The 21381-nt window shown below is 41.1% G+C and overlaps 1 protein-coding gene and 1 long non-coding RNA gene across 6 annotated transcripts in view; one reads left to right on the forward strand and one right to left on the reverse strand.

Annotated features, from left to right (window-relative positions):
• Positions 1–21381, forward strand: part of LOC140127337 (uncharacterized) — a 48829-nt gene that overhangs the window by 8416 nt on the left and 19032 nt on the right. For 4 of the 5 annotated variants that reach the window (XM_072147910.1, XM_072147913.1, XM_072147914.1 and 1 more), the window contains 16 exons: positions 1250–1375; positions 1456–1560; positions 1640–1828; positions 2336–2547; positions 3777–4005; positions 5098–5177; positions 8479–8563; positions 12140–12201; positions 13474–13537; positions 13785–13922; positions 15849–15892; positions 17927–17999; positions 18670–18711; positions 18863–18994; positions 19639–19712; positions 21209–21290. In XM_072147910.1, the coding sequence (XP_072004011.1) occupies positions 1250–1375; positions 1456–1560; positions 1640–1828; positions 2336–2547; positions 3777–4005; positions 5098–5177; positions 8479–8563; positions 12140–12201; positions 13474–13537; positions 13785–13922; positions 15849–15892; positions 17927–17999; positions 18670–18711; positions 18863–18994; positions 19639–19712; positions 21209–21290 (1737 nt within the window). The remainder of the gene's footprint in view (positions 1–1249; positions 1376–1455; positions 1561–1639; positions 1829–2335; positions 2548–3776; positions 4006–5097; positions 5178–8478; positions 8564–12139; positions 12202–13473; positions 13538–13784; positions 13923–15848; positions 15893–17926; positions 18000–18669; positions 18712–18862; positions 18995–19638; positions 19713–21208; positions 21291–21381) is intronic. The other variant, XM_072147912.1, reaches the window with a different exon arrangement.
• LOC140127338 (uncharacterized) lies at positions 392–14357 on the reverse strand. Its single transcript, XR_011854974.1, has 3 exons — positions 14217–14357; positions 13778–13905; positions 392–501 (listed from the first exon to the last, which is right to left on the reverse strand). It is a non-coding gene; the product is annotated as an uncharacterized lncRNA (long non-coding RNA).

Here is a 21381-nt window from a genome sequence, read left to right on the forward strand (position 1 = left end):
CCCATGAAAGAAACTTTTCAAATTTTAATCCTGTAGTTATGTTTATACAATAAAGATAACTTTTAACCCCTTACTTTGCAATTAAATCAGTTTTATTGCTGTTTTTGCTCCTATCACTCATAACTGACCAATTATGGTGAGAGTAAGATTCAGCAGTGTGGGTGGGCATTAGCAAGCAATTCATGATTCATCTGTGTTATGAGTTGCTGTGTATTGACAATGTGCTTAGATTCTCAGAGCATAGGGTTTAGCTACACTTTCATTTAGCTTCTAAAGATTCTACTAATATCCGACATATAGAAAAAGACATATGAAACAGACAGTCATGAGATGGATATAAGATACAATGACACATTTAGCTCTGCTACCTTACCTATATAACACACAGTCACCACTGCTATGCCCCCTCCCCTTGGATCCAGAGCTTCTCCAAGAGCTGCTGTTTCCGGCTGGGCAGGAAGCCCCTCTGTCTTTAGTGTCCTCTGCATCCTGCCCTTCCCCCTGCAGTACAAGTGAAGCTATTAATGCCAGAGGAATCTGCCCGGCAATAGTCAAGAGTTTATGGTCATATCCAGAGACAACCAAAATCTAAACATCAGGACAGATAGAGATAGGTTGGAATTATATCTGCGAAATACTGTATTTTTGTTAATAACAGTGAATTAGAGATTTTTTTTTCTTGATTACATTTAAAAATCTTGTCTCTGTGGGAATACCCCTTTAAATTATTTTTTCACTATACTATACATTATCATCATTAGTTTACAGTTAACTTAAAAATGCCATCAGAACATGTGTAAGTAGTAAGACATTTTCTAAACCATTTTCACTAATTGGCAAAGAGATCAAGGATATTTGAATTGTTGGAAACACTGGGAGAAAAGAAGGAGCGCTTTAGTAGCCTTAATAGTGGGGCATGGCATAAGTTGCACCTCTGTGTGCCAGCATTTTATGGTATAAAACTTTGTCCACGTATAGGATATGCAAAGTTCGATCTAGTTAGTCTTAAACTAGCCCATTTTTGTAGAATATTCGGTGCAATGTAGTCTGATATTTACATATTTTAGTTTATATCCTCCACTGTATTTTACTGTACTGTAAAATCATTTGTCTTTTTTTGTTTACTGCCTTGTTTTAAAGTCAGCAAAACAATAAAAATAACAAAACAAGGTGAACACTTTATGCAAATAATAAAAAAAAATTGGGGGGATTGTGAAAATAATATACCACAACTGACTTTCACACACAGGGGAGCCAACTGGCTCTAAGTCAAACAAATGAAGCAAACCAGAGAGCAACAGAAACTCTCAGAACTCATCAAAACCTTCAGGATGAGCTTGCTGACCTTCAGCTAAACTTCAACAACATAAATCTGGTAAGAGTACAGACACAATAATACCTGTTTTACAGCATATCCTAGATGTTATAATGTCTAAAATGTGTTGCTTCCAACAGGAGAAAGAACTTCTTTCATCCAAAGTATTACGATTGGAGGAAAAAGTCTCAGATCTAACTTTAAGACTAAACGTTTCTCAAACTGACAGAGAGCGCTATTTGAAGGTAAATATGATCACAGAGAAAATAAAATACAATGAAACTTAAAATTGCATACATTTTTTAAAACTTTACATTTAACCAGGAAAAGCTTGAGCTGCATCGACGCACCCAGGAGCTTTCTCTAGAATTGGAAAGAGCCCAGAGAGGACGGGAAGGGTTTAATGACCAGGTCAGTGACCTTCATATTGAACTAGTTGGGGCCAAAGCACAGGCAAATCGACAGGACCAAGAAAAGGTGCAAATGAAAGAAGAATTGGTGATGCTAAAACAAGTAAGGATTTACATAATTCTCTTAAAACACCAAGAACTGTGGGAATATTGATTGAACCCTGAATATAACAGAAAAGCTCCATAACAGGTTAAAAACATTTTTTAAAGGGACATGTCAGCTAGACTAAACACCCAACCACCATCTTTATCATCTATATTTTCTTATAACTTTGAACTGTTCATCTAACATATTTCAAAATATAAGGTGACATCAGAGTGGTTGAAGTAGTGACCATGAATAGTGCCATGCCACTTTTGATAAGGGGAATGGTAAAGTAGACAAGTAGCACAGTGCAGAGCTATGAAAAAGATGTCCCAGAAGTATCTCAGGGAAGAATGCTAGTATGTCATAAAAGAGATTTTAAAAAATCCAGAGATGTGGCAGGTTGTCTTTGATTGGCTCTAGAATTAACATTTTGTTTTCTTGTGATATATCTATGTACAAAGTATCATCTGACCATTTAAAGATGTGATGCTCAAATACTTTATTGCCATTGTTTTTAATCAGGTTAACGAAAAGTTAACAACAGAGTTGGGTCAAATACAGACAAGTCTTAAGAATGCCTTAGAAGAGCTACACCATACGCAAGCAGAAAACAAGATCTCCAGCAACCTTGCAGCTGCTCTTGAAGCTGAACGCAAGCAACTCTTAGAGGAGAAGCAAACACTTATGGCTGTGGTAGAGAATGAAGAGGATAGTGAAAATATAAAAGAACTCAGGTGTATATACCCACAAATTTAAAAACATATTAAACTGATATTTGCCTTAAAGGGAACCTGTTAGGCACTTTTTTTTTCCAACAATACATTTTTATTGAGATTTTGTATATTTTTACAATAAGACAAAGAAAAAAAAGCATCATGAGTGTGAACGCAGTCACCACAAACTTTAAGACTTAGTATGATATGCAAAGTGACATGTTGCAGCATGGTCAAATTTGGCATATTATGGACAGAAATTTGTCATTTAGTCATAGTATTGATATATTTGGCAATCAATGTTCCATTTCTCTGATAATGTCACTCATAAATGTGTACATTGCTTATAGGTGTAAAGCTCACCTGTCATATCACATACTTGTCCCAATGTTGAACATTGTTAAAATAACATGTTAAAATTCTGTGGGAGATATGGACTCCCATGAAGTCTAATGAGAGTAAAGCCATGGCTAGAGTGCCCTTTATTGTCCTACCTAGTAAGGTTGATATCAAGTGAAATGTATCTACCCAATATTTTTGTATGTGGGGGCACTCCCATAGTATGTGTGCTAGGGAACCCTTCATACCACAGATCCTCCAGCATCTATCTGAAGTTTGCGTAAATAGGTGATTCAATATATCTGGTGATCTGTACCCCTGTTAGGCACTTCTAACCTCTAAACCAAAGCTCCTACCTCATGCACTGTGATGAGTTCTGCATGATGATATTGAAATAAGTCAGCAGCTCCTGTGAATTATAAAATGAACCAATTCCTGTGAATTGTGTCAGCCGGGTATTCCTGAGCTGACCTGAGTCAGGCTGCAACATCCCCTTCCCCTTATGTCCTCTGGTTTACACAACCCCTGCACACCTCATTCACACAAATGATGAAATGAATGATATGAATGATGTTTGCAGGAGGCGTGCAGGGGTTGTGTTTAAAAGAGGACAGAGGAGGAAGGGGGTGTTGCAGCCTGACTCAGCTCAGCCCAGGAACACCCAACTATTGCTGACAATAGTTGGTCAGATACATGATGAAAAAATAGAATTTGTTACAGAAATAATAATGGCCTGGATAAGGAAGTGTTCATTTTAAACGTCTTTTAGATGTTTTAATTGTATTTGAGGCTGTGTAGATATTGGAAGACACTAATGAGATTTTAAAAATAGATGTTATCTTTGTGTTTTTTTTCTCTTCTAGACTAGGAGAGGATTTCACATTCACAAATGTACTGATTTTGATTTTCAGAGCTTCCTGCACCCAGCTCCAAGAAGAAAGGGACAGGCTTCAAGCACGTTGCCATGACCTGGAAGTGACTTTGGACCAAGCACATGAACAGTTGGGATCCCAAATCCAGGAACAGCAACAAGTTATATTGTATTGGAAAGAAAGATGGCAACAGACAGCTGTGAGCTTAAAAAATACAGAGGAACTTTTGGACCAAGAAAGAGCTCAGTTTCAAAAAGCTATGAATAAGGTGATAAAATATTCAAAACATATTTGGACTTTGTTCAGGCTTGTAAATAATGTAGAAGTGAAACAAGGAAACAATGAAAACAGTGTCTTCCAGTGTTATTGAGGTTCTGAAGCTATCACTTTAATGGGGACCTTCTAGAACAATTTGAGTTAGATCTTCACTTGAAAAGCTATGGTGGTTTACACGTTTGATTCTGTGATTTCGGTTTCTACTATGCACCAGTCACTTGACTAGTACTGAGATGGGTAATCAATGCAATTACAGGCACATAACATAGGCCGCAATATGGATTACACAGAAGGGGGCTCTTTTGCTAAAGGTCTGCGGACCGCGCTATCGTTGGAATATCCGACAATTTCCAATGTGCGCCGCATTTAGAAAAGCTTTTTGTCGCATGCGATTGGATTTTGGCGCATTGGTGCTGGCTTTCACGCGACACAAATCGGGGGGCGGGCCGTTGGACGATCCGACAGATTCGGACAATGCGCAGGATTTAACATTCAAAATTGTGTCCCAAGCCAAGCACTTACATGCACCGGGAAGAAGAAGGTGAACTCCGTGGGGGAGGCAACAGATGCAGGAAATTGGACGTGCGATCTTAGTGAATCGCGGCAACTCCGAATCCTCGTCAGAAAACGCACCTCGGGGATCGCGACGGGACGGGTAAGTAAATGAGCTCCAAGGTCTGCGCCAGGTCTTTATTATGAAAGCCATAATAATAGTCAGGGCACATGTAATACGTACCTTCAAGAAAACACTATAATAAATCCCAATAACTGAATAAAGTAAGCTATTTCAAAGCTTTTGTGTGCACTAAAGGGATTTAAAAAAAAATACTTCAAAGTGCAATACCTTATTCATTTCTTTATTCACCTTAATCAGAGGTAAATGGACATGAGGCAAATGTAGAAGAGCTTAAAATAACAGTGTCTAAAATAATTAGAAAATAAAGAAAATAATAACAGTATGTTAATCTTTAAACTAATGACACTATCCGCATATATGAAATTGTGGAATCTAGAAGTTCATTTAGAAAATATAAATTTCGTTAATATTGCCTGAATTTTACAAACTAATCTGTCCTTTTTCTAGAACACAGAGTTACTACAGGACTGTGAAATGTTACAAACAGAAAATGAAGAGCTCTGCGAACTCAGGTCAACTATAAGCAGGTTGGTTATAGAACATTCTGAAAAATTTCTCACGTCAGTGTAAATCTATAGCAATTATTAATGCTTCCTGAAACAGTGTCTTGTAGTGGTCATGTAAGTTGTAACTTACCAGATAAAGGGGCACATTTATTTACAAGGTCACTCGAGTTCACTGGAAGTAATGCAGCGTGTGGGATTCACTAAGAATGTGCGCAATAAATCATGAATCTGTCGCTTCCCCGCACTGGTACAACAGAGTTCACTCTCTTATTTGTGGTGCACTTTTAACATAGGGCGTGCAATACAATTTGAAAGTTAAATATGGCCGATGGCATGCCCCCTAATATGTGTCGCATGGAGGCCAGCATGCAACACAATCCAAGCGCAGACACTTAAATACCTGTGCAAGATGTTTTAGCCATGAAGAACGTGCATGGTCCGACAAAAGTGCAACGCGTGACCCTTAGTAAATGTACCCCAAAATGTCCATAGTAGAACTTGCTGACCTAACATTTTAAAAATTACAATATCAATAAATTGACTTGAAAGCACTGTGTCTCGCAAAAATGACAGTTGTATTCAGTATGAGATGAGCACTGCCATGAGTGTCCTACCAAGTGACCAAAGATTGGCAAACTATTCATATTTTAAAATGGGACATGTTAAAAAAGGTACCTTATCACTTGTATCTTTAAGATAAAATGAGCCAGAAGGGCACTTGGATGTTACCAGAGCCTCTCCGTGTTTTGGCCTGGAATTTCCAGTTTGGTGCTGCTTTTTTGTGGGTAACATCATGCATCATATATCACTATAATGCACAGAGTCCCATGGTTGTGTGCTGCTGGCTTTATTGCATTGAATTCTAAACGCTGAGTCTAACCTTTGCTATGCAAACATTTTGAAGCACGCAGACATAATTGTTTGCTTTGCATTTCGCCAACTGTTATTAACTTGCTGGTGTTGTCTTATTTGTCTTTTAACAGGCACTAAACACTGTCACATTATAAAGATTGTGCAACATTTTCCAATGACTTGTTCTTACAGCAAAATGTTATATATTAGGCCTTTTACATTGTGTGAATAAAAATATGGGGCAGATTTATGAAAAGTGTTTTAAAGGGAACCTGTCACCAGGAGACCCATTTTTAGCACTCCCCCAGTCCCCACAGAGCATAGTACATACACTGCCAAAGTGTTTTTGTATAAAAAATTGGTTTTACAGAAAAAAAGATATGTTACAGTGTACCTTTCATTAGCATCTGCTGTGTGACTAGGCAGTTGCCCACTGGGAGGGGCTGGAAAGAAGCAGTTCCCCCCCACCCTTGGGAAACATGTGACCTTTTCAAATATATGAATAACTCCCCACACTTGGGATTGGCTGTAGAGGAGCAGGGGGCGTCGCTAAGTCAAGTGATGGGTGTTTTCATATATTTGAAAAGGTCACATGGCGAAGCTGTTTTTCAAGGGTGGGAGGGAAATGCTCCTTTCCAGCCCCTCCCATTTGGCAACTGCCTAGTCACACAGCACATGCTAATGAAAGGTACAATATAACATATCTTTTTTTCTGTAAAACCAATTTTTAATACAAAAACACTTTGGCAGCGTATGTACTATGCTCTGTGGGGACTGGGGGAGTGCTAAAAATGGGTCTCCTGGTGACAGGTTCCCTTTAAAGAGGACCTGTCACACCCGAAAAACCCCACACCCCCCTCATCCTGTCCCCAGCGCCTTTATATTGGCCAACACACCCCCTCCACGCCCCTGTCAGTCAGGGACTTGTAAGAATCGACGGTAGCAGCGCATTCACATTCAACTAGCGCTGTGAATAAGCCCCTCTGCAGCTGCTGTCAGCACAGCGCTGCATCACATAGAGCCGGCAGCAATTGCGCAACACATGCACTGCTGCCGGCGATTCTTACAGGTCCCTGACTGGCATGGGCGTGGAGGGGGTGTGTCGGCAGGGCCCCCGAATGAATACGGCCGACTGCTAGGGGGACTTGTATGACGATCTGACCTCTTATTTGATAAGAGGTCGGATCGTTTAAAACGAAGTATGCAAACACAATTTTAATAAAAATTCAATAAATATAAAGAGGCTGGGGACAGGATGAGGGGGGGGCTAATTTGGTGGGGGGGTTTTCGGGTGTGACAGGTCCTCTTTAAGGTTAGATAAGGTAGAATTAGACTAGACAGTCTTATGCTGCACCAGATTTATATACCGTATATGCTTGAGTATAAGCCAACCCGAGTATAAGCCGAGACCCCTAATTTTACCACCAAAAACTGGGAAAACCTATTGACTTGAGTATAGGCTGAGGGAGGGAAATGCATTGGTCACAGCCTCTAGTATATAGCCAGTCAGTCCCCAATGCTACATAGCCAGCAAGCCCCCATGTAGTATACAGCCAGTCAGCCCCCATGTAGTATACAGCCAGCCAACCCCATGTAGTATACAGCCAGCCCCCATGTAGTTCACAGCCAGCCCCCATGTAGTATACAGCCAGACAACCCCCATGTAGTATACAGCCATCCCCCAGTAGTATACATCCTGCCAGCCCCCAGTAGTATACAGCCAGCCAGTCCCCAGTAATATACAGCCAGTCAGCTCCCATGTACTGTGCAGCCAGCTAGCCCCCATGTAGTATACAGCCAACCAGCTCCCATGTAGTATACAGACAGCCAGCTCCCATGTAGTATACAGCCAGCCAGCTCCCATATAGTATACAGCTAGCCAGCTCCCATGTAGTATACAGCCAGCCAGCTCCCATGTAGTATAGAGCCATCCAGCCCCCATGTAGTATACAGCCAGCCGCCATGTAGTATACAGTCTGCCAGCCCCTAGTAGAATACATCCAGCCCGCCACCAGTAGTATACAGCTAGCCAGCCCCCATGTAGTATACAGCCAGCAAGCCCCCAGTAGTATAAAGCCAACCAGCCTGCAGTTTGCCTAGTATACAAGTATATACAGTAAGTGTCTGGTTCTGAGTGATGAATCTGTATTAGTATAAGACTGCCTAGTTGTACTCTGTACCTCCTATTAGTTGGGTTTTGTCGATCTATTGGTATGAGTGACAGTAACCTCCATTTATAAATGTGGTGCAGACAGTTATTAGTACACATTCAAACTGAATTCTGTCATAGACAGTTTAATAAATCTCCCCTATTGTGTCTTTAAAGTTTCTGTGTATTAAAATATTTACTAGAAGCCCAAATACTTTTTCATAGGTATGTAGCAATGATATCAAAACGATTTTGATGGCTAACAAAATGGTATTAATAGCAGAAACAATTTAAAATGTTTTAGCTTTGTTTTTTTCTCAGATTAGAAGATGAGAATAACCAGCTAACAAAGAAAGTAAAAGAACTGGAGCAAAGCAACCACCTAGAACACCTCCACATATCACTGGTATTCCAAAAATATGTCACCCTGATTCTTGCCTTTGATATTAGATTGTTTTCAGAGATTTGTGGTCACCCATCCAGCTGCTGTGTAACCTTGTTTGGGCAGCACCTTTGCTAGCAAACTACTTCTTCTTCTTATGTTATCATAACCCATTATTATGAAAGGCATCTTGCCCCACTGAGACCCACGTACCTCTGTCTGACCCCTTGTCCCCCCGCCAGAATAATGGAGCAGATGGCCTCTATGGAGATGACCGAGATCTGTGAGCGCGGCGCTCTGCAATTTCCGTTAGCTCCATAGAGATTAATGGAGCAGAACGGTCATGCGAGGCCGTCAGCTCCATTACTCTGATGGAGCGACTAGGGGTCCGAAGGAGGTACATGGGACCCCTTGTTTTTGTGATCTGTGGCGGTCTCATCACTGTGATCCCCACTGATTAGCAAGTTAGGCCCTATCTTGTGGATAGGACGTAACTTGTGTTTGTGGGAAAACCCCTTTAAGGCTTCTAGCTTCCTAGTTCCTGTCACAGTCAAGTGTGCTGCTAGCATCTGATTCATAAATTCCTGACCATGGCTTTGATGTACCACTCTATTTCTGCCATAAACTTGACGAAACATATAGCTTCAGGTCCAGCACACAGCGATGAGTAAAAATACTTGCTTTATTAATCCAAGGGGTAAAACCACATAAGAAAATGTACAGCTAGCGTCACAGACCGACGCATTTGGACACGGCAGTGTCTTTGTCAAGGTCTACATAAAATGTGAGCAGACAAACTATTTGTAGTAACCATACATAGGAAGACCTCCCCCTCCTGATGGGAAACACCCGTCACGTGATCGGAGAAGTTCGTGGCACATTCGTAAGTCACACCCATTAAGGCTAAAACGTTGTCAACTTATGGAGATACAAGATAGAATGAACAATATTAAACAGGGTAATAGTGTGGAAATAGAGAACCATTATCGAAGACAGTAACAATATTGATGCGTAATACAAATACTTTTTATGAAGACATAAATATTCATACATGGTACAGGTTCATCCAAAATAGCATTAGTTACAAATGATAATGAGAACTGTTATGCATATAATTATATAACGTCCTAGTATAGAAGATCAGTAACAAAGAATAATATCTTGTCCAGCATTTAATCCTTTAGGTATCCTTGTTTCCATAGAAAAAATCCAAAAGGATTCCCTATTGAGTAATTTTCTCTGGTGGTCTCCCCCCCTCGGTGGGCAATTAAGCCTTTCGATCGCTTGCCATTTGAATCCTAGACAGTTCTTGTTATGTACGTCTCTGAAATGTCGTGAGACTGCAGATATGTTATATGCATTATTGGAGACATCAGATAGATGCCTACGTAACCTGATCTTCAAGGGATCCGTGGTGCAACCAACATATTGAACCTTACACAATGTACAGGAAATAATATATACCACATATGTGGTGTTACAGTTGATGTAGGATTTGACAGTATGTTGTTGTCCTGTGGAATATGATAAAATTTTGTTACCTGGTATAATGTGAGAACACATCTTGCATATCCTGTGGCCACATTTGTGGTTACCGGGATATGCAAGCCAAAGGGAAGTTTTAGCATTCTTGTTCTGGTACAAACTAGGAGAGAGTTGGTTACCCAGGGTTGGAGCTCTTCTGGGAATAAATCTGACTCCATCCTTTACTAAATTATATAATTCAGGATCTTGTGTAAGAATGGAGAGATTTTTTCTAACTATACCTTTGATTACATTGAATTGTCTGCTAAACGTCGTCCTAAAGGTAAGTTGAGTACTACCCTGAATATCTTTTTGTTTTTGTTGATGTTCCGGAGTAGGTCAGATCTATTAACCTCCTTAATGCGTTTCTCCGCTTTTTTAATGACATCTATTTGGTACCCCCTACTCTGAAGTCTGTGTGACAGGGACTGAGTCTCCAATTCAAATATACGGTCATTTGAACAATTTCTTTTCGTTCTGACTAGCTCCTCATAAGGCAGTGGTGGCGAACCTATGGCACTGGTGCCAGAGGTGGCACTTGGAGCCCTCTCTGTGGGCACCCAGGCCATCACCCCAGCATGAAGTTCACCAGACAGGACTCAAAGAATCTTCCTACAGAATCTTCCTACAATGATAGGCGAATTTGCCCTCCTCCTTTCAACTGTGTTGGTGTCTTTAGGAGGCTGAACGAGTGAAAGTTGTCAAAGAACGAGGAGAAACAAATTGCTGCCTAATTTGCTGTGCTGGCACTTTGCAACAAATAAGTGGCTTTTGGTTGAAGTTTGGGCATTCAGGCTCTAAAAGGTTCGCCATCACTGCCATAAGGGATATTATGTTTAACATGTGAGGGATTTTGTACTGTTGATCTTGGCTTGAACTAAGTTTGATCTGAAGCTACATGCTCTGAACTGCGGCTGAACAGGGTTCAGTCCCTTTGAACCCTGGTTGACCAGACCTTTGCCTCTGATTAGCCCGGGCTAGTTGCCATCTGTTCTAGCTCTACTTGAAGAAGTAGCAGCCTTCTCCTGCTTAGTCCAGATACTTCTATGAGGGTTAAAAGTTAAAAAACAACTATGGTCGCTTGGATTAGCCCCTGGGATTATCCCTAAATCAGACTGGTCTGGTAGCATAGTGGGTCCACATCCCAGAGATCTGAATTTCTGTCTTTTGCCTACCATGATTTATGAGGGGATAAACAGTAAAGGTTACTGTAGTAGCAAAGTGGATGGTATATTAAGATAACTCATCCATGCACAACAAAGAATAATGCAACAAACCTGTGCTGAAATTGGCATGTGACGTCTTCGCCAGAGCCCGCCGCAAAGCGGAGTGGACATGCTGCGGCAGGGTACCACTAGGTCATTCCAAAGGTGTGACTAGTCCACGGTGGCAGCCGAGGTCGAGGTTCCTTAGCAGGAGACAGTCACGTGGTCAGGTCCAGGCAGAAGGTCAGGGCAGGTGGCAGAGATGCAAGGTCAAGTCCAAATCCGGGGTCAGCAATGGGAGGTCCAGGCAGATGGGAATGGGAACACAGGCACACGGGATACAGGAACACAGAAATGCAGGAACACAGCAACACGGAGGAACTCTGGTAACACAGGAATACGGAAAAAGGAACACACAGGAATCCAGGAGCACATAGGAACACAGGAATATCACAGGGGAGCTTTCACAATGGCGTAGGCACACAAAGATCCGGCAGGGGACACAGGAAGGGACTGGAATTATAAGGTGGAGGTTTTCAACCAGCGCACCAATCAGCGCTGCGCTGGCCTTTTAAGTTCTCGACAGCCGCCGCACGCATGGCAGTGCGAGAAGCCTGCACCGGGATGGGTAAGTCCGCCGCTGCAGAGGGAGTGGGGGCGAACGGAGGAACCGTGACACATTGTTTGCTTTGGCTATTCTGAGAAGCAGGGGACTGGGTAATGTTACTGAATAAACCCTATCACACAACTAGTTATGTTTGTGGTACGGAGAAACTAATTTTATAGTACACCCTTATAGTACCACTGTAGTTTGGGGTTTTATTTTGAGTACATTTAGTTTTTATATATTTTCTAATTTGTGTCTCCGCAGAAAGAAAGTACAGGAGAGACTGATGAAATGAGAGAGTTATATAGAGAGCTACAGAAATCTCAGTAAGTCACACATGCACAAAGCACATTGTCAGAAATGTGTGCTGCTGGGTTATTATACTACATTTTGCTTTTAATAACTTCTTGCTTATCAACTGGTTAGGTAATGTGATACTTAAAGGAAACCTACCACCACGGATCTACCTATAAAGGTAGATTGGGTGGTAGGTGCATCTATTGGACGTGAGGATAGCCCTTTTAAGGGCTATTCCTCTTGTCCCCGCAATCATTTAAAAACTTTAATTTCCCTAATATGCAGATTTTCTAAAGAGGCTACTGGGAAGTGGAGTAGCCGGGCCGTGTAGCCTCAGCTCCGGCTACTTCACGCCTCAGTAGCCTGCAAAGTTTTAAAAAGATTGCGGGGATGTGAGGATTAGCCTTTAAAAGGGCTATGCTCATGTCCAATAGATGTACCTACCACCCGATCTACATTTATAGGTAGAGCCATGGTGGTAGGTTTCCTTTTAAATTCCTTTAAATCTGGCACACGGAACGCCCCCTAAATTGTGTCACATGATGCCTAGTGCAGCTTCGCCACAAAGGGTTGAATTCGCCCCAATTGTGGTGCAGACACTTGTGCAAGCAGTTTGCACTAGAAATAATGTGCAAAGTCCTCCAGAAAACTGGTGCAAAGCCCTTAGTAAATGTGGACCAATGTGATTTTATAACTATATAATGGGGCACATTTACTTACCCGGTCCATTCGCGTTCCAGCGGCGGCTTCTCTGACGAGCGTTCGGGTCTTCCGGCGATTCATGAAAGTCCTGCGCCCGATGTCCACCAGGTGTCGCTGCTGCGCCGAAGTCCGCCGAGGTGCCCCGGAGTTCATCGTCTTCATCGTGGTGCATGTGAGTATGGCCCTTGCGACCAATTTTTTTAAAAAAATGCGGCGTTTTTTTCCGAATCCGTTGGGTTACCTTTCGACCACGCCCCCCGATTTCTGTCGCATGCATGCAGGCGCAAAAAAAATCGGCGCAAATCGGAAATATTCGGGTAACACGTCGGGAAAAGGCGAATCGGGCCCTTAGTAAATGACCCCCAATGTGTTGAATGTCACCGAGCTTTGCTAGTCTGTTATGTTACAACTTGCCTGCCTTTGATAAGTAGAAATAATACCATCCCTCCATTCCAAGAGCTGGCACAACATATTAATATCTACCAGGTACAATGCTAGCACTCCCTTGTCTGCCTTAATTTATTGTTGGCTGAAATATAGACTGTATTTATGTGGATTATGTAGGTTGATCATGATTGGATACAACCTTATCTCTGCAGTGAGACAATAAAGGAGCTGGAAGTTGAGCGATCAGACAAGGAATTAGAGATGAGAAAGCTGAAGGTGAGACAACTCTCTGTTGTGGCTTTTATACTAACATTTTTCACATACATTAACTTTTTTACTTCCCACCTAACTATTGGTATGTTCCTTGCAAAAATGTTATGGTTTTTTTTTATAGTGGTTTACATTCTTACATATTTTTTAAAATGTAGAAAAGCACTGTCATGCATGTCCAAATATGTCATGAAGTGTAATAAGCTCATTTTTACAATTACAAATACAACTTTAACAGTTATGTACTTCACAGAGTGAAAATGGATCTGTCCTTCGCATTGAGCTGGATGCATGTCGGCAGCAGCTGGAATTGGAGAAAAGTCGTCGGGAGATACTGCAGTGCAGGGTAGGAGAGCTGGAATCTAAACTTGCAGCTGAGAGAAGAGGTCAGGTCAGTGATTTTGTGTGCGATCACAACATTCACCACATAGTTCATGATATGGATATAGAAAGGACACATTCTTAAAGGGGTATTCCGGGAATATGAACGTTTGATACAAAAACCCATAATGCTATAAATAAATGAATGTAACAAAACTTAATGTCATTAGCTTAAATAGCTTGATTAAATAGTTTGATTTTATGATTCACAAAATTTTATGGCCTCTCTGAAGTTATCACCAAGATGGCTGCCACTGGAAACTACAACTCCCAAGATCCTTTAGTTCTCAGTAACTCCTCCTACCTTTTATGCTCTGCTCCCAGTGATGATCTAAAAGGTTTTCTTGCTCTGTTACCATAGTAATGATGTGTAACTGCCATCACCACAACACAGGTCATACTGGATGCACTGCAACCAACTGACTACAGACAAACGTAGTGGTGATCACATGACCTGCCCAGGCAGCTGCAAGACATGTGATGTGGACATGTGACCAGCGGCCATCTTCTGTCCTGTGTATGCTCTGCAACGGACCGCGCAGAGGAAATTAACGGACTGATTAAAGGGCCAGTAGCATTTTAATTCTTCATTACAGTCTATGTCATCAGCATTTTTCTGCTAAGGGGAGCTAAATTTTAAATAACAACTTATTATATGTAAGCTTATATTTTAAGGACCCATTTGTGTATGAATTATGCTGATTCCTGGAATACCCCTTTAAAGACTAAAGTACATTGTGCATATTGTTCTATATTTATTCAGCAACCAACACAACAGATTAAAGGAGTAACATTTATTATCTTGCAACACGATACCTATCATAAAGCACAAAGTGAACTGTCTGTTCGTAAAGCATAACCATCATTTGAGATAATTTTTAATATTGTGTGAAACAAACAGGCTGCAATGCTCCCTCCCATACAGATCCATATTCCAGCGTGCACAAAGAGCTGACTAAAAGCTTACATCTAATCTCCCTGTCTTTGCATACACAGTTCGGAGCAGTGAGGATTTACCCGTTCACTTTTAGCTTGATGTTTGAATATAATGCTCCTAGTATACTATGGCCATGGATAGATCAAAAGTGTTAACACTCACTGCTCAGAGCTGTTTAAGCAAAGAAAGAGGAGAGAGCTAGACCTGTCTTCAATCTCATGCATTTCTTTGCATTTCTTAATGAAGTTTATTAGAAAAATAAACAACAAACAAACAATATAAAAAATATCTGACATGACAGTTACTCTTTAAGTTTAATTTTAAAAGCAGGAAAAAATTGTAAAGCTAGTCCTAGGAAAGACTTGTGAACTGGTGACATGACCTTGGGTGCCCAAGGCTTGTAATTCGCAGGAGGGGCAAAGGTTAGCCAACTGGTCCAATCTTACACTATAGTTACCGTTGCTCAAATTGCTGAAAAAGTTAATGCTGGTTACGGGAGTTAGGTTTCAGAATACAATGCGTGACAGCTTGCTGTCTAGCTGCAGACAAGTCATGCTGACTGCTTTTCACATTTGAAAGATGGCAGTGGCTGGTGTGAAATTCTGGGCAATCTGCAGAAAAATCTTTTACAGGAACTAAGTAAATATTACTGCATACCTTGGAAACAATTTCATAATGGCAGTAGCCACCGCCTGCTTGATATTGTGCCGGTCATATTTCAAATCTCAGTCTGTATAATCTGAGTGTTTGTGTGCTTTAATATTCAATGGCATTGCCTCCATCCAAACTCAGGGACTTAAGGTATTTGATGCCAATGGCTGGGTGTGATGGATAACCTCCAGACGTCTTGTTTAGTTCATGTCTTAATTTCAGAACTATATAATAGAAAGCAGTTTTCAGGTTATGTCTGACTGTTGATTATTATTATATTGTTGTTTATGTGTTTTACATAAAGATTCAAACTTATTTATGATAATTGCATATTATATGTAATTTCAGGATTATCCTGTAGAAATCCAGAGTTCTGTAACCCAGTCACAAAGGTTAGTTAAACGGAGTAATCTGGGCAATGTTTGAGCCTGTTAACCCTTATATGGGTTATTTACACAAGGAACACTCAGCACTAAGTAGTGTTTTACATTATGCTGACCTGTGTTAGGAGAGTGATAGTAACGTTTAGTGTTTTAGACATTACATTGACAAACTGATGATCAATATGTTATATCAATTTTGCAAGTGTTTCTAAACTTTAGTTTAGGGTTGAAAGGTAATAGTTGCCCATATGAAGACTTTGCCAATTAAGGCTTCCATGCAGTTGTTTTCATTGTCCCATCCTGGGAAACTTCTTTGCATATTTCCCTAAATTTCTGGTTGCAATCATTAAAGGAAACATACCATCAGAAATCTACCTATTTAGGTAGATCTGATGGTAGTTTCTCATAACATTCTAAACCCTAATATATCTTTGCCTAATTCTATATTAATTTTTAAACTACGCTACACTTTATCTACCTAATATGCTAAACCTCCGGAGAGGCAACTGGGGCATGAAGTAGACTCTCCTGGGAGTGGGAGCAAAGGCTATTCCATGCCCCAGTAGCTTCTGTGAGCACACCTACTTCTGAGTCCTCCTTGCGTCCTTACACTTCTGCAGCTGTCCCGGCTCCTTCAGAACTCTGAGGGAGCGCCGCTAAGAAGGAACCCTCAGATAAATTCAGGATCACATGCATCTGATGCTGATCAGAGTCTTGGCATGGATCCATGACATTTACTGGACCATTTTTAAATCTGGGAGCAAGCGGGACACATGGAGAAAATCTATATTCTATGTAGAAAACCGCAAGAAATGTTACGGGGCAGGAACCACAGTTTGGTTGGCAGACATTAAAACCTTGCATCACATTTCTGTATCATACAAGGACTCCGGTCGGTTTCCAGCCTATTTAAAAATGAGTTGGGTCAGATTTACTGTACAGAATAATTGTGCAAATTGATTTGGATAGTTAAGGTTGGTTTACTTAATAGAAAAATGACAAGTTCCAAATTTACAAATCTGCACTCCATGTTGATTTTAAAGTAGGAGTAATGTGCAGTGTACATGAGATGTAAAAATCAAATTGAATGGTGCTGTATTATTATTAGTTGGAAGGTTTTCATTTACCCTTAACGTTTCTACTTAAACATAGCAATTAGGGATCTTGAATAGGTTTTCACTAAATTCACTAAAATGTAGAGGCATTTCCCCGGGTTATGTACAAGATAGGTTCCATAGGTTTGTTCTTAAATTGAATTTGTAAGTTGAAACTTTATATTTTATAATTGTAGTTCCAGACAAAATTTTCTTTTTGCCTTTTTGCTGTAATGGGACCAAGGATTATCAGTAAAGCTTCATTACAGACAGCTTACAGCTGATCATTGCAGCCTGAGACTAAAGTAAAGCATCCAGAGATGCTCACCAGAGGGTAGAGAAGGCAGAGGGGTCTGTCTATAACTAGGGGTCGTCTGTAGGTCAGGTGTCCTTAAGAAGGGGAACGCCTGTATATAATTTACAATATTGGGGCACATTTACTTACCCGGTCCTGTCACGATCCCCGAGATGCATTGGCGCGATTCACTAAGATTGTGCGCCCGATATCCTGCAAGTGTCTCTTCCCGGTTGAGGTCCGCCAGAGTTCACCGTCTTCTTCCCGGTGTATGTGAGTGCATGTCTAGCAACACAATTTGAATTTTAAATCCCACGTGTAGTCCGAATCAGTCTGGTTGTCCTATGACCACGCCCCCCGATTTGTGTCACATGAAAGTCGGCGGCAAAATCCGATCGCGTGCTCCAAAAACCCCTGTTAAATGCGTAGCTAATAGTCGGGAAACCCAACGGAAAGGCGGTGTGCGGACCCTTAGTGAATGGCCCCATTCTCTCTTTTCATCATTGCTAACAAAGGGTTTTAAACCATATAGAAAGCATAACTTTATAAGAAAATTAATAATTTTAATTTAATAATTTGTAATGTATAATTTTTGGTTTGCATATAAACAATTTTTTATATGATTTTGTATGATATCATGTCTGAAATTCACAGCTTAGAGAGGCTTTTGGAAAAGGAAAGAGAAGCAAAAAAGCAGAAAGATGAACTGATATTTACTCTTAAAGAGGTAAGAAACTGTAATACCATCATTAGGGGCCGATGGGCCCTCAGGTAGCTAGTCTGCGAAAGTATAACTTGATGGGAGTGATCCCATTATTTTTTCTGAAAAAACAGTGCTGGATGTTATTTCTAGTAATTTAAAGAAAATCTACCAAGAAAATCAAGCATGATAAACCAAGGACTCTTACTCATAGATCCAGGCTGTGGTAATCTTCTTATATTTATTATCCATGGTCTCCTTCCTACTACAATCAAACCTTAGCATTATGTTAATGAGCCAGAAGGCCTCTGGGAGCATTACCAGAGACCCTCCGTGCTGTAGGTTACAGTGTACAAAGAGCACTTTTTCTCTCCCACTGTCTTCTGAAACTTCCTCTGCTGCAGTGAGGTTACATCAGCCAGGGAGTGGAAGGTGGATAGAGGGGGCGAGGGGAGACAGTTTAACAGCCAGAGCACAGAGGGGCACTGGTAACACCATTAAGGCTCATTGCATAATTTATAAGGAAGGAGGCCATGGATAACATATAAGGTCACAGTGTCTGGATCTATGAGCAAGTGCCCCTGGTTTTTCATTCTTTATTTTGATGGTAGATTTCCTTTAAGAACATCCATATTATATACATATAATAATAGAAGTTATAGTGTTCACATACATCTTTGTTTTGTCTCTAAAACAGGAACTAGAGGAGCTTAAACGTAAGAAATCAGGAGATTTTAAGGTGAGCAGAATATAAAGTGCCGTATATTGTTTTTTTAAAATATAGATTGGGGTTATAACTTTTAAATGTTTTACTAGGTAAAAAAAGTGTAGTACTATTATATTCTGATTGTTGCGGCCTTGATATTTGTAATCTGAATAATTTTGATCAGGCTTCTTTGGAGGAAGTGGATTCTGAATTAATGTTGGTTCGGGAAGAACTGCAAAAGGTCTGGGACATGTTGAAGACAAAAGACTCAGAACTGGAAGAGCAATATCATGAACTGGAGTCTGCCCGGGACCAGGTTTGTATCTTAGGTTATATTTACACACTGGAGTGTGGTTCACAAATGTCTGCAACTGAAAATGAGCTAATGAGAATTTGTTTGTTTTTGCATCAGATAACTTAAATAAATTCATAAAATTTGAGATGTGTCTGCTAATGCTGAAATATCTGTAAGACATCTGCCATGTTTGGAACCCATAAGAAATTAACTACAGCAGGCAACCAGTGGTGCTTCCTTATGGTCCCTCTAGACCAGCACTTGAGAAAAAATCATTCTTATAAAATATTTAAATAATAAAGTGCATTCTCTCCCTTGCTGCCATGCCCAGAGGAACTAATGCAGGATGCAAATATATACCACCAACCCTTCTCTCATCTCCCGACGTTATTTATCATTTCACAGTATTCAGTACATGTCTGGTTCTATCACATGTCTTGGCTTCTGCCTTTTGATGTATCCGGGCAGGCTGCTGCGCAGCGTTTATTCTACTCCAGGCCCAGCCGGGACTTTTCAGAGTAACGCCCTGCGCCGGCCCACTCCCGGCCGGCTGTGCCCTCCGTTCCGCTGGCCACACCCCCCCACACCCCTTCACTGGTGTGAAGGTGGAGGAGAGGGGAAAATAAATCGCCCCAGTGTGTTAATACAGATTTTATATCCTACAGTATACAGAATGCAGTACAGAGAAAATCAGATTGGAGCAACTGGTCTCTTCTTTACAGAAACAGATGGAAGAGAAGTAAGTTTAATCTCTCAATCATGTCTTTACTAGTCACAGAGTACGCACTGTATAAATGTTATATTCTCCTGTCCCGATCTTAGTGAGAGCTTTTGCAAGTGAACATTTGTTTACTCAGATGTTCTAGCTTGGCATAGGTTTAGTTCTATGTACTTTCATACAAGACACATTGGGCCAGATCTATTAAACTGGCTGCACCAGTTTTCTATCTAACATTGCACTGAAGAGAACGTCTTTGGAGATTGCACATGTATTTAAAGGAAACCTACCACTTGAAGTGGCAGGCTTCCGATGGCAATACCGGGCACCAGCTCAGGGTGAGCTGGTGCCGGAGCCTATTTTAGTTAGTGTTTTAAACCGCGGTATCGCGGTTTAAAACACTTTTTAAACTTTATAGCCGGCGCAGGCAGGTACGCGCTCGGCGCTTACCGTGCGCGCGGCTACATAGGAAGTGAATGAGAGCCGCGCGCATGGTAAGCGCCGAGCGCGTACCTGCCTGCGCCGGCCATAAAGTTTAAAAAGTGTTTTAAACCGCGATACCGCGGTTTAAAACACTAACTAAAATAGGCTCCGGCACCAGCTCACCCTGAGCTGGTGCTCGGTATTGCCGTCGGAAACCTGCCACTTCAAGTGGTAGGTTTCCTTTAAGCAGTATTTGTGCCACTTAAAGGAAACCTACCATGATGAATTTACCATCAGATCTACTTCTAATTCCCCCTGCCTGCCTCAACCCTAATCTGTAGTTTAATAACTTAATTTGTTATAAACTTTATTTTAGTAATATGTAAATGAACTGCAGAGGCTACCGGGGCGGGCACTTAATGCAGTTGCCTCACTTTTGATAAATCTGGCCCATTGTTGCTCTAAACACTCATTGGGGCACATTTACTTACCCGTCCAAGTCGCGATCCCCGAGGTGCGTTCCACGACGATTATGCATTGTGCCACGATCCACGTAGATCCTGCGCCCATTATCCTGCATCTGTCGCTCACCACTCTGGTCCGCCAGAGTTCACCTACTTCTTCCCGGTGCATGTAAGTGCTTGGCTTGCGACACAAATTTAAATGCTAGATCCAGCGCTTAGTCCGAATCCGTCGGATCGTCCGATGGCCCACCCCCCAGTTTGTGATACGTGAAAGCCGGTGCGACCCCCGAAAAGTCGGGAAGCCTGATGAAAATGCGGCCGCAGGACCCTTAGTAAATTAGCCCCAATATGTTCCAATAATTGTTCTGCATTTCAAGCTATTTTGGGAATATCTTGGTAACTGCACAGTATATGTATAAAGATTTTATAAGGCCCAGTATAAATTCACAAATTTGCCCCCACACAGAATCTGGTGGAGAGTAGGATAATTTGTTCACACCTATGCAAACAGTTGGGGTCCCATATAAAGGGATGGCCTTGCTTTATAAAATGTGAATATACCTTTGCTGCTCCTTTTGCATTTTCACAACATAACATGTTGAAAAAATGTTGTTTTCTCAACTTTCTTAGGGAACAGGCTATGAAACATCTTCAGCATACTAGGCTGGAGAAAACTGAAATGAGCATTGAAAAGTCATCTCTGGAGTTAAAGGTACTGTACAAAGGGATTTTATTAAATTTTCTCCCAGTAATGTGGCTGTCAGTATACTTATACTCATCATATTCTATTACTAGCTTTAGAT

This window comes from Engystomops pustulosus, chromosome 4 (genome assembly GCF_040894005.1).
Source record: "Engystomops pustulosus chromosome 4, aEngPut4.maternal, whole genome shotgun sequence".
NCBI lineage: Eukaryota > Metazoa > Chordata > Amphibia > Anura > Leptodactylidae > Engystomops > Engystomops pustulosus.